This window comes from Canis lupus, chromosome 25 (assembly GCF_011100685.1).
Source record: "Canis lupus familiaris isolate Mischka breed German Shepherd chromosome 25, alternate assembly UU_Cfam_GSD_1.0, whole genome shotgun sequence".
NCBI classification, from domain to species: domain Eukaryota; kingdom Metazoa; phylum Chordata; class Mammalia; order Carnivora; family Canidae; genus Canis; species Canis lupus.
This window is the reverse complement of record NC_049246.1, coordinates 45,157,828-45,169,956: the sequence shown is the minus strand read 5'-3', so window position 1 is coordinate 45,169,956 and position 12,129 is coordinate 45,157,828. Positions and strand designations below refer to the sequence as shown.

The window sequence follows — 12,129 nt, the reverse complement described above, 5'->3', positions numbered from 1 at the left end:
CCTTTACCAGCTAACAGCTAGTTATGGGTTAGCTGCTGTGAGTACAGAGAACCTAGACAGAGTCCAGCACAGGCACAGAAAGGGCAGTGCTAGGACATATGGCCTCCCAAACTACGCAGGCCCTTTGTGGATTTTTTTCTTTTAAACCTCATTGAGAATTTCAGCGCTTTGTGTTTTGTGCCAGTATTTTTGTGGTGTACATTAGGGAATTAATACGACCAGAAAAAAATCCAAGTTATCTTAGAAGTAGCTCCCCGGGTGGAATCAGGTGAGTGGGCCCCCAGGGGTGTCACGTCGCTCTCATTAGAGGCATTGGCTGTCCTCAGACTTCGCTGAGGTGGAACCTGTGGCTCCATTAGCCAGAAGGGAGGTTAGAGGCCTGGCAGGCAGGGCTTTTCTAGGAGCTGACAGGCCTCCTGTGCAGGGGTCAGCACCCATCCCCATCTCATGGATGATGAAGACAGGCTGAGGATGGTTACGGGTTTACCCAGAGTCCTACAGCAAGTAGCTAAGTCTCTCGTTTCAGAACCCACATTTTTCCTTCCACGCTGTGCTTCGAAGGAATGGTGTTCACATCTAACTTATTGGTTGGGTTTGGTGGTTTTGTGTTTTTGTTTTTTTTTAATACGCTTAGAGGGGCGCATGTTTGGCTCAGTCAATTAAGCGTCTGCCCTGGGCTCAGGTCATGATCTCAGGGTCCTGGGATCGAGTGCCAAGTCAGGCCTCCTGCTCAGCGGAGAGTCTGCTTCTCCCTCTGCCCCTCCCCCCTGATTTTCGTTCTCTCTCTCTCTCTTTCTCTCCCTCTCTCAAATAAATAAATAAATAAATAAATAAATAAATAAATAAATAAATAAATAAATAATCTTTTAAGAACACACTCTTAGATTAAGTTAATTATTAATACAGTTCTTAATGTACTTAAAACTAGAACTAATGGCAAGAGACAGTCTACAAAGAACAGTATTCTAAAGGCTCAAAACCTGTGGCCTGTGCAGGTTCAGTATTAGAACTGTGTTTACTCCTTCGGCTGTAGCTTCTCTTTGTGGGTGGGGTGGCTGTTTTATAAGACATTGCTTTTTTTTTTTTTACTTTTTTTAATAACCAGAATTCCCAACTTTCACTCTGTTCAGCTTCCCTCTCTTCAAAAAACTTCCCATTTCATCAGTAAAGCAAGCAAATTGAGAGAAATCTAATCAAAGACTATTTAACATTCATAAATGTTCATTTATACCAAATTCATTAAAATGCTATTTCAAAAACACTGTTTTTTGTTAGATTAACTGATAATTGGATAGGAACAGTTTAGTTGTGCATATTATCAGTTGCTAAGAGGTATTAGCGTATACTTTCAACTAAGACTATGAGATAAAACAACTTCATGATGATTTTATTTTTTTTAAAGATTTTATTTATTCGTGAGAGACAGAGAGAGAGAGAGGCAGAGACACAGGCAGAGGGAGAAGCAGGCTCCACGCAGGTCCTGGGACTCCAAGATCATGCCCTGGGCGGAAGGCAAATGCTAAAGTGCTGAGCCACCTGGGCTGCCCTCATAATGATTTTAGAAGGGGTTTTATACCTATGTGTACAAATATCTGTACTCCTGTGGGATGTGTGTGCACATGTAAATAATAAAGGTAGAACATAAATATTGTGTAATAGTAGCAAGTGTTATTTGTTTGCAGGTGTGCAGATCTTGGTGGACTAGAGGGGAAATTAACCACATTGGAGGAACCATTTCATTTTTTTTCATGCTTGGAAGAGTGAATTTACTTTAAAAATTAGTTAAAAGTTATTTGATCAAATCCCATTTGATATTTGTTCATCCAAAAGGGTCATTACTGACCAACTCTTTAATACATTGTTAATTTTTTTTCATCCTGATTTTAATTCCTTCATAGGAGACAGGTGGCATTTACGAAAAATGGATTGGTGTTATGAAGCTGGAGAGCCTTTATGTGAAGAGGTAAGATTACTTTTATACATTCTGTTCTTAGAAATGATTGTGTTTATTTTGTGTTTCATATGGGATACCCACCCCACTTGTGAATAAATTCTAGAGAAAACTTTAATGTTTTTTAGGATACAAAAATCTGTGCATGGTCTACTTCCACTTCCTTACTGTAGGTCTTTGATAAAGTCAGAGGGAAAGTCTCTGCCTGGTGGGAACGTTTCTAACATCTGTGTTAAGTCTTCTTGACTTATGGGGCTTCTGGGTGGCTCAGCGGTTGAGCATCTGCCTTCAGCCCAGGGTGTGATCCCGGGATCGAGTCCCACATCGGGCTCCCTGTATGGAGCCTGCTTCTCCCTCTGCCTGTGTCTCTGCCTCTCTCTCTGTGTCTCTCATGAATAAATAAAGTCTTTGAAAAAAAAAAAAAAGTCTTCTTGACTTAAACTATGTCCCTAGAAATGTCCCCAGAAATAGTTCCTCACGAGGAGGCAGAGAACCTCAGAGAACAAAAGACCTTTGGACCAGGGAAAGAATGTGGAAATATACTCTGAATTTTGAAACCAATATTTTAATCTCCATTTCTCTGTGAGTTAATGATGGCAGAGTTCATCTTCCCAGCCCATCACGTAGGCTCTGATTGAAACTGCATCTTAGATCCAATGAAACTCTTCGGGTTGCCTTAGGAGCCATTTTACCCCAGGACAGTCGGAATCTGGTTAAGCATCTTATTGATCCAGATAGCGTCAGACCTGCCGGTCCACACCCATGGCCTTAGAAGTCCCAAGAGGAAGCCCAGTGAGAAGGCTTCCCTCAACCTTTCTACGTCTGCCAGCCAGTAGTAGCCCGTGGCATTGAACCTCAGCCGAAAGCTGGTCTGGGCGGGTGGCCTGGGGCCTTCGCCCGGAATGTTCTGCTGTATGGGGCTGAGAGAGTCGGCGCGGAGAGGCGGCCTGAGTCTCGGCCAGGACTCTGACTGCCCGGGTAGGAAGTAAACCACAGACAACCCGCAGGACATACGGTTTGGAGGTCAGAGAGCGTAGAGTCTAGTCATACGGTTTCCGTGTCTTCTCCATTAATTCCTGAATCAGTATCAGACAATTCACCTCAAAGCACACTTACTACCCTCAGGACTTCCTACCCTCTTTGCAGATACTCTCTGTTTCCCGGCCTGGTGTTTGCAGCTCGCAGTGCTGCTTCCCCTGCTCACCGGCGGCCTGCGTGTTTGCTCTCGTCTTTTCTCTTTTTGGCCTCTTTCCTAAATTAAACCAACTGGCCTCCCCAAGTCAGGTGCCCCCCACTTCAGTATACGGTGCGTGGAGCAGCCAGACTGGTCTTCAAAAACCTCTTCTCAGAAAAATTGAGTGGCTTTTGTTCAAAGGAGCTAAAAATTCCTTTATTTCTCGTTCACAGCCTTCCCATCTGTGACCCCCGTCTGACTGGCACTCTAGTCTGTCTCGTCTCCTTCCCCTTATTCCGGATTTGACCTTAACCCTGCTCTTCATGAGAACTCCTTCCCTGTTGCCTCTGGCTTTCCAAATCCGACATTTCATCCTCTGAGGCTCAGTCCTGCGTTTCTCAGCCCATCCGTCTCCCTCTCCCGAGCCTTTATGATACTCCCAGTTCATACCCTGTAATTCCAACCAGAATGAGATACCAGTATTTTATAGTCTTAGTTTACTTCCTGTCTCCCCGAGACCTGCTTTATTGTTTGTTTCTTTCTTTCTCGAAAGGAAATAGAGGTATAAGATTTAAAGAAAAGGTCCAGGGTCTGTTTGCTCCTGTCAGAAGTCATAAAGGAATTTCTGTTTCCCCAGGATGCAACCCTGAGAGAACTTATGATATGTTCTGGAGATACTTTACTTTTAATTGAAGGAAAACTTCCTCCTCCGGTAAGATTTTGCTTCTGAATTGAGTTTCTGTAAATAACAGTTATTGTTTTCTGATGACAAAGATGATATATTGTCATTGTGGGGAAGTACAACCAGGCGTGAAGAGGGTGCCAGGACCTGGGTAAGTGGTCTAATCCGACAGCTGCCGTCTTTTAGGTCTTTATAGATTTCCTTCTGATAAAATCAGTTGTGTGCACCATATTGTTTCCTACTTTTCTTATTTCATTTTTTAACCTGATTTGCAGAATCCAAAACCAATCATCGTATCCAGTGTGCGACTTACCACAGTTTAATTCACATACTCCCAGTTTGAAATTTAAATTTTTTGTTCTTTAAAACTTTTTTTTTTTTTAATTTTTATTTATTTATGATAGTCACACAGAGAGAGAGAGAGAGAGAGGTGGAGACATAGGCAGAGGGAAAAGCAGGCTCCATGCACCAGGAGCCCGATATGGGATTCGATCCCGGGTCTCCAGGATCGCGCCCTGGGCCAAAGGCAGGCGCTAAACTGCTGCGCCACCCAGGGATCCCAAATTTTTTGTTCTTATACATGATACTTAAATACTTAAATACTCCTCAAGACTTCCGTAGTCAAAATTAATAGGTCAGAAGGTATGACCGTTTCAAAGACTAGATGCTGACTCTGTATTGCCACGTTGTTTTCCCAGGAAGCTGCACCAGACCAATAGCCCTATCAGCTGCCTATGAGAGCACTCGCTTTACTGCTCTTAAATAAACTCTGTGGGCTACCACTTCATAAGACCATTATGTATGTATTAGGTTTTTTTCAATGTGGACAAATGTAAAGATGAAAATTTAAAAAATGACCCCAGATTCCAGCACTTAGATTAACCATTGGCTTATGATTTGGAAACTCAAAAGACATGGCAGGCTATAAAATGAAAAAAGTTTTTCCCATTTTTTTCTCTCCAAAGAGTCACAATTAACTTTCCCTTGTATATCCTCCCAAGAAAACAATTAGTCCTGTTTGTACAGGATGTTAGTGCAGAATGTAAATGTGTGCATGTCCCTTTGAAAGTTTACCTAAAGGGCATCGTAGTCCATATGTTCTTTTATACTTGTTGGCTGTTTATTTTTATTCACTTAATATATCTTGATCTCATATCTGCACACACAGGCCTCATATTCTTTTATATCACTTCATAGAATTGTATTTTATTCCATGATCTTTAAAGTTAACTTTTTAATTGGTAATATTTATAATACAAAATTTTAAGTGTATAAAAAGCTGGGTCAGGAAAAGTAAGTATCCCTCCTGCCCTCCGGCCACTCAGTGTCCTCCCACTATAAGCAGCCACTTTCCACTATACCCTTCCACAAGTATGTACTTTTTTAATGCACGTGTATACAGGGTTGTACATATACACATTTTTTCTATACAGAGAAGATCAGATGCTAGACATCCTATTCTCTTTTTTCATTAATATTTTATTCCCATATGTATATTATGTTAGAACACATATAGCTCTTTGATTCTATTTGATGGTTATTGAGTATTCCATTGTGTGGAGGTACCGTGATTTATCCAACTAGTCTCCTCAAGGATTTAGATGGTTTCCAGCCTTTTGTTGATACAAATAATACTGCAAAAAATACATGTGTGCCATTTTGCACGTATATATCCTAGAACTGAAATCACTTTGTCAGAAGTTGTGACCTACATAATATAACCCGTCTTCTAAAGAGGGGCCTTGAGGTTGGTTCATGGTCTTGGCTACCATAAACCGTGTGCATCTGTGGCTGTGTGTGTAGGGGGGCTAGTTGGTCAGGTTTATTTCATGTAGTTTGTATATAGGAATCCAACTTAGAGCAATGGCTTCTTCTTTATAAAGTTCTGTTAGGAATTTTAATGAGTGAAAACCGCTTCTCACTGGCGCGTTGTGCTAGAGGTGCCCTTACCAGGCCTGAAAATATGTTTTGATATTTTGTTTATATTTTTCATTGATTGTCATAAGATACTACAAGTAAGTATATTGACTAAGCTCCTTCTAAGCAAAGAACACGGAGTCCTAGTCAATCCCAAAGGCTAACTTTTATAACCTTAAACTTTTGGTTGTAAAAACAATAAATAGGGGCGCCGGGTGGCTCAGTCAGTGAAACATCTGCCTCCAGTTCAGGTTATGATCTTGGAGTCCCGGGATCGAGTCCTGCATCGGGCTCCCTGCAGGGAGCCTGCTTCTCCCTCTGCCTGTGTCTCTGCCTCTCCCTGTGTCTCATGAATAAATAAATAAAATCTTTAAAAAAATAAATAAGTAGCTATAGTGTATGGCAGTTAATAAGTCTAAAAAGAAAAATAACTTCAGGAACATTTGTTGTAACGAAGCTATTTCTCCGTGTGGAAGTAGAAATTCACTTACTCCGTGTACCTCACAGTGGTTAGAAGTGCTCTCTTCTTCAGGGTTTCCTGAAGGTGCCCCTCTGGTGGTACCAGCCTGGGGGTTCCCCGGGTCACTGGAAGAATCATCAGGACCAGAGGAACGGTGCCCCTTCTCCAGGTGGGGTCTGGAGAGCTGCTGCCACCCAAGGTGAGGACAGAACAGAATTGTAGCAGCCACCATGTCATAAGGGGAGTAGAATGACCGCCTTTGCTCTGAGAGGCAAATGAAGCACGTATCTGAAACGTAAGGTTGAAAATCAAAACCTGTTCATTCCATAAGAGCAGCCCCTATTTTCATCCAGGGCTCTGTAAGCTCTGTTGAGGGCTGTCTCTGTCTTTAATATTACACAACATATTAGAGTTTTTACATATCATCTTGCAAGATCCCCGTGCGGCGTGCCCCACTTCCCATGGTGGACTCGGAGACCGAGCCCTCCGTGCGTCGCAGGGGCTCCACTGAGGCAGGCCCGAGAGGCGGGCTGCAGTCCACACTGTGTGCCCCCCTCTCTCCACCACCACGACCCCAGGGGCTGCAGCCTGTGGGATGCTTCACCTCGTCTCTGACTTCTGAGGAGATACACAGCATACAGACCTACTGTTTGACTCTCGGTTCCTTCTCCACATTCAGATCCACACACATACACCTCAGGATGAGCAAGAAGTCTAGCAGTGAGTCTGAATTACCATTTGTAAAAAGTAGATTTTCACTTCATTGTAAAAAAACACAAAGTAATTTACTTTGTAACTAAATAGAACTCTTCGTATATTTTTCCCATTTATTATGTTTTACTTAACTAACTATTCAGCTATATCTAGCTTTTAGGTAAGAGAACATTTTGTTTTCACTTTTTAGGCACTAACCATCTGCTGGCCATTTACTGTGTGGCAGCCACTGTCCCAGGCACTGGGAGAGAAACAAGATAGATGGGCTGCCCTCTCTGGAAAAGAATACTGTTTTGGGGGAGACAGATTAGGAAAACTGTAGGTGCACACCTACACAGGAAAACAGCTAAAAGACTAACATGTTGGGATAAGTGTTAGGAGAGAAAGAAACAAGAGGGTAAAATAAAGAGCCAGGAGAGTCCTACCAGCATAGTCCTCTCTGGGGAAGGAGAAAATGTGAAGAGTATTCTGGGCGGAGAGCACAAGTGTGCAATTCCTCGAACCCACTGCAGTGAGAAACCAGTGCATCGTGCCCATGGCGTGCTGCCTGCCTGCTGACGTGCCAGGCATGGCTTCCTCCCCTCTGAGGTCACGAGGGACCCAATTCGAGGAACTCATGCCCCCAGTTTCTCGAATGGAGCTCTAAAATTTATGACCCGGTATGTATTTCAGAAATACAAAGGAGATAGAAAGTTCCTTCCTGACATCTGGCTCTGTTCGTGTAGGCGCTCCTGGTGACCTGCACGGGGAGGTGTCCCTCCGCTACTTGGGGGACCTGGAGATCTCAGAAGAGGCCACCGTGGCAGAGCTGAAGTCCCAGGTCAGACTTCTTCGTGTGGCGCATGGTAGTGGTGGCCTGGCTTCTTCCAGTGAGATATTAATACCTTCTTCTATTTCCTTTTCCCTCACTTACAGTCTGTTCTGATATGGCATGTGTTATATGCCATGTTCAGTGGTAAGTACCCACCAGGCACCCCCCCGTCCGGCTCCGACGGCGCTGGTGTTTGTTTCTGCCACTTGCCCTGTGGCTTTCATGTGTCCCCACTCTGACGGGCATGCTGTGTGCTTTCATTTGAATTGATCCTCAGTGACTTGCAGCTTATGTTCATTTTGATTTCTTAGGGAAACATGATTTATTGAAACATCTGTCAAGCATTCACTCTACCCCTTTATTTACATCGTTTTTGTCCCATTGTGATCCATGTGTTAAATGTTGTCAGGGTGCTCCGAGGTGGGATGTGTAACTAGATACCGTATCCTTTTCTTACCTATTAACATTCATAAAGCGAGTGTTGGGTCCAGATGGAAAGGCTGGGTTGAGGAGAACACGAAACGCTTAGGCATCTTCACTGTTGCCGGGCATCCCTTCGTCCTCTTAAAGGAAAAACTTCGGGACGCACAACAGAAGTACCAGCCATCCATACTGGATTTTCCTGTGTGCACTCAGCGTTTGGAAAAAAAAAAAGCAGCAAATGGTCTTACTGCCATGAAAACGAGAGACTTTTTTTTCTTGGATTGGATTGACAAATACAAAATTGCTGTTTTCATATCTAAAACAGCTAGTGTTCATTTTTCATATTACAACCCAAATCTATAAATAGGTATCTGCCCTGCAGAATTAGTACGGAAGGTTAGGCCTAGCATTTGCATCCACAGATTCTGGAACATTTCAAATAAAGCTCTTTCACTGACAGAGCAAACTTTGAAGAATTAGCCCTCAAGAAAGCGGAAGGTGAACCCCTGGCTTTCATGAGTGCTCTTGCGAATTATACTCACAGAAATTAACTTCTGAGTTTCACTTTCTGAAACATAATTTAAAAGGAGCTTTGGCTCATCAGCAGATTCACTTATCCCTCAAGCTGGCTTCCCTAGAGAGGAAGACAGAAGTGACTGGACTGACGTCACTGGGGAGATGCCCCGGGCTCGCCCTCCTCGACGTGCTCTTCCCTCAGGTGTCACTGTGTAGGCCCACTGACTTCCTACAGCAGGGTGTCCGCTAGCAGTACTTGTTCAAACCATTGGAGAACTATTTCTTTTCTAGGCCATGACCTTGTTCTCCTCCTCGGGGTTTGTCATCCCGTCCCCAGCCTTCCTCAGAGCCTGGACCGTGGAGAGGAAGCGCCTGGGCAGGCTTTTACGAATCAACCGCCAGCAGCTCAGGTGGGTCCCTCGTCGGGAGCCTGGTCTTCCTCTCCTCTGCCGTCTTCCCTCTCATCCTCCTCCTCCTCCACCACCACCACCACCACCGCTGGGCCGTGAGGGCCGGGGCAGGTCAGACAGCATGTTGTCAGCTGGGTGGCACTTCCAGTCAGAAACTCTGGGACTTTGTCTGTATTCAGCATAAAGGCAGCTCCACGTGTTTTTACTACGCTTCAGACATCATGAACAGAATTTTGAGCTTTTCTTCAAGCTTTACTAAGATCTAATTGACATACAGCCCTCCGTAAGTCTGAAATGATTGCCACCTTGGCACTGGCCAGCACCAACACCCGCAGCGCATCACATCATCACTGTTTCTTTTTCGTGGTAAGAACATTGAAGATCTAGCCTCTTAGCAACTTTCAAATCTGTGATACGGTATTGTTAACTGTACGCACTGTGCTGGACTTCAGAGGCGCCAGACTTACCTTATAACTGGAAGTTTGGCCTCTGACCAGCAGCTCCTCTTTCCCTCCACCTCGCAGCCCCCAGGAGCCACGATTGTACTCTCTCTTTCTGTGAGTCTGGATATTTTAGATTCCATGGTAGTGCTACCTCACAGGATTGGTCCTTCACTGTCACATTTCACTGTTAGCATCACACCCTCATGGTCATCCACGTTGTCACAAGTGACAGGATGTCCTCCTTTCTCATGGCTGAATGATACCCCGTTGCATACATATGGGGACGACTCCCTGAGGTCCATCCATCCATCCACAGGCACCTGGCTTGTTGCCGTGCCTTGGCTGCTGTGAACATGGGAGTGCAGATGTCTCTTGAGGTTCTGTTTTCATTTCCTTCGGATACAGACCCAGAAATGCTAGATCATATGGTTAGTTCTATTTTTAATTTTTTGAGGAACTTCCAAAAAATTGGCTTCACCAATTTACATTTCCACCAGCAGTGCACAAGGGTTCCCCTTTCCTCCACGTCCCCGCCAGCACTGATTGCGTCTTTTTGATGCTAGCCATTCTGACATGTGGAACAAGATATCTTACTGCGGGTGTGGTTTGCACTTTCTTGATGATGAGTAATGGTCAGCACCTTCTCAGGTACCTGGTGACCATCTGTAGATCTTTGGAAAAATGTCAGTTCCTCTGCCCATTTCTTGATTGGACTGTTTGGGTTTTTTTTGCTCTTGAGCTAGATGGGTTCTTTATTAATCCTCTATCACATTCATGATTTGCAGATTTATTCACCCATTTCATAGGTCATTTTTTCATTGCATTTTTCATTTCATTAATGGTTTCCTTTGCTATACAAGATCTTTTTAATATGATATAGTCTCACTTATTTTTGCTTTTTTTGTCTTTCCCTTTGGTATCAAATCCAAAAAAAGTCATTGCCAAGGACAGTGTCAGGGAGCTTATTACCTCCTGTGTTCTCTAGGAGTTTTGTAGCTTGGGGCCTTATGGTCAAGGCTTTTAATCTGTTTGAGTTGATTTTGGGGTACGGTAGAAGGTAGCTGTCCAGCTTCATTCTGTTGCACATGGCTGACCAGTTTTCCAGCACCATCTATGGAAAAGACTGTCCTTTTCCCTTGTGTGCTCCTTCATTATAAATCCCTTGGGTTTATTTCTGAGGTCCATTGATCTTTGTGTCGGTTTTTATGCCAATACCATAGTTTTTGTTTTTAAGATTTAAATTATTTATTCATGAGAGACACAGAGAGAGGCAGAGATACAGGCAGAGGGAGAAGCAGGCTCCCCTCAGGGATCCTAATGGGGGACTCAATCCTGGGACCCCAGAGCCGAAGGCAGACGCTCAACCGCTGAGCCACCCGGGTGTCCCTGCCATACTGTTTTGAATACTATAGTCTGAAATCAAGAAGGGGGATGCCTCCAAGTTTGTTCTACTTTCTCAAGGTTGCTGTGGCTCTTTGGGAGCTTTTGTGGTTCCATACAAATTTTAGGATTGGTTTTGTATTTAAATGAAAAATGTTGAAGTTTTGATAGAGATTACACAGAATCCGTAGCTCACTGTGGGTAACATAGACATTCTGACAGCATTCTTCCAGTTCGTGAACATGGAATATCTGTCACTTCTTCGTGTCTTCAGTTTCTTTCATCAATGTCTTACAGTGTCTTACAATGTCTTACAGATCTTCACCTCCTGGGTTAAGTTTATTTCTGCGTATTTTACCCTTTTTGATGGTCTTGTCAGACTTGTCAAGATGGAGTTTTCTTGATTTGTCTTACTGATAGCTCACTGTTAGTTTATAAAAACATCAAGCGATTTTTGTATCTTGATTTCGTATCCTGCAACTTCACCGAATTTATTTATTCTCACAGTTATTTGGTGTTTAGGGTTTTCTACATATAATGGCACGTCACCCATAGGGAGAGGCAGTTTTACCTCCTTTCTGATTTGATGCCTCTTATTTTCTTTTCCTTGTCTGATCGCTCTGGGTAGGGCTTCCAGTACCACACGGAGTAAGAGTGAGAGTGGGCATCCTTTTCTCCCTGATGGTGGGGGACATGAGCTGCCAGCTACTCATGTGTGGCCTTTACTGGGTTGAGTTAGGTTTCTTATCAACCCACTTTGTTGAGCAGAGTTATCATGAAAGGATGTAGAATTTTGTCATTTTTCCTTCATCTACTGAGATGATTTGATTTTTTTATCCTTCACTTTGTTAGTGTATCACATTGACTGATTTGCAAGTATTGGTCCAGCCTCGCATCCCTGGAATAGATCCTACTTGATGGTGTAAGATTCTTTTAATGTACATATTTTGCATCTTTGCCTCTGTTCAGCAAGGATGTTGGTCTGAACTTCTGTAGTATCCTCGTCTGGTTTTAGTATTGGGGTGATACTGGCCTTGTAAAAAAATCTTAAAAAATTAAAAAATATATCACTCGGTGTTATTTTGTTTCTTTTATCAGAGACTACAAACTGGGACGGAAAACTGAGATCTGCTTAGAGCCCCTTCAGGAAGAAGAAAACTTGGGGTAAGTCATCCTGTCCCATGTACGTGTCTCTTCATGGTGGCTAGTTTCCTGAAAAACCTAACGGTGGGATCAGTAGTAAAGGGT

The 12,129-nt window shown here is 43.5% G+C and overlaps 1 protein-coding gene across 9 annotated transcripts in view; it reads left to right on the top strand.

Annotated features, from left to right (window-relative positions):
* USP40 (ubiquitin specific peptidase 40) overlaps positions 1-12,129 on the top strand; it is a 77,507-nt gene that overhangs the window by 58,507 nt on the left and 6,871 nt on the right. For 4 of the 9 annotated variants that reach the window (XM_038574234.1, XM_038574233.1, XM_038574235.1 and 1 more), the window contains 6 exons: positions 1,899-1,963; positions 3,763-3,837; positions 6,257-6,383; positions 7,624-7,718; positions 8,940-9,058; positions 11,980-12,045. In XM_038574234.1, the coding sequence (XP_038430162.1) occupies positions 1,899-1,963; positions 3,763-3,837; positions 6,257-6,383; positions 7,624-7,718; positions 8,940-9,058; positions 11,980-12,045 (547 nt within the window). Of the gene's footprint in view, positions 1-1,898; positions 1,964-3,762; positions 3,838-6,256; positions 6,384-6,762; positions 6,905-7,623; positions 7,719-7,813; positions 7,854-8,939; positions 9,059-11,979; positions 12,046-12,129 lie in introns of those variants that run through there. The other 5 variants (XM_038574238.1, XM_038574239.1, XR_005378843.1 and 2 more) reach the window with 4 other exon arrangements.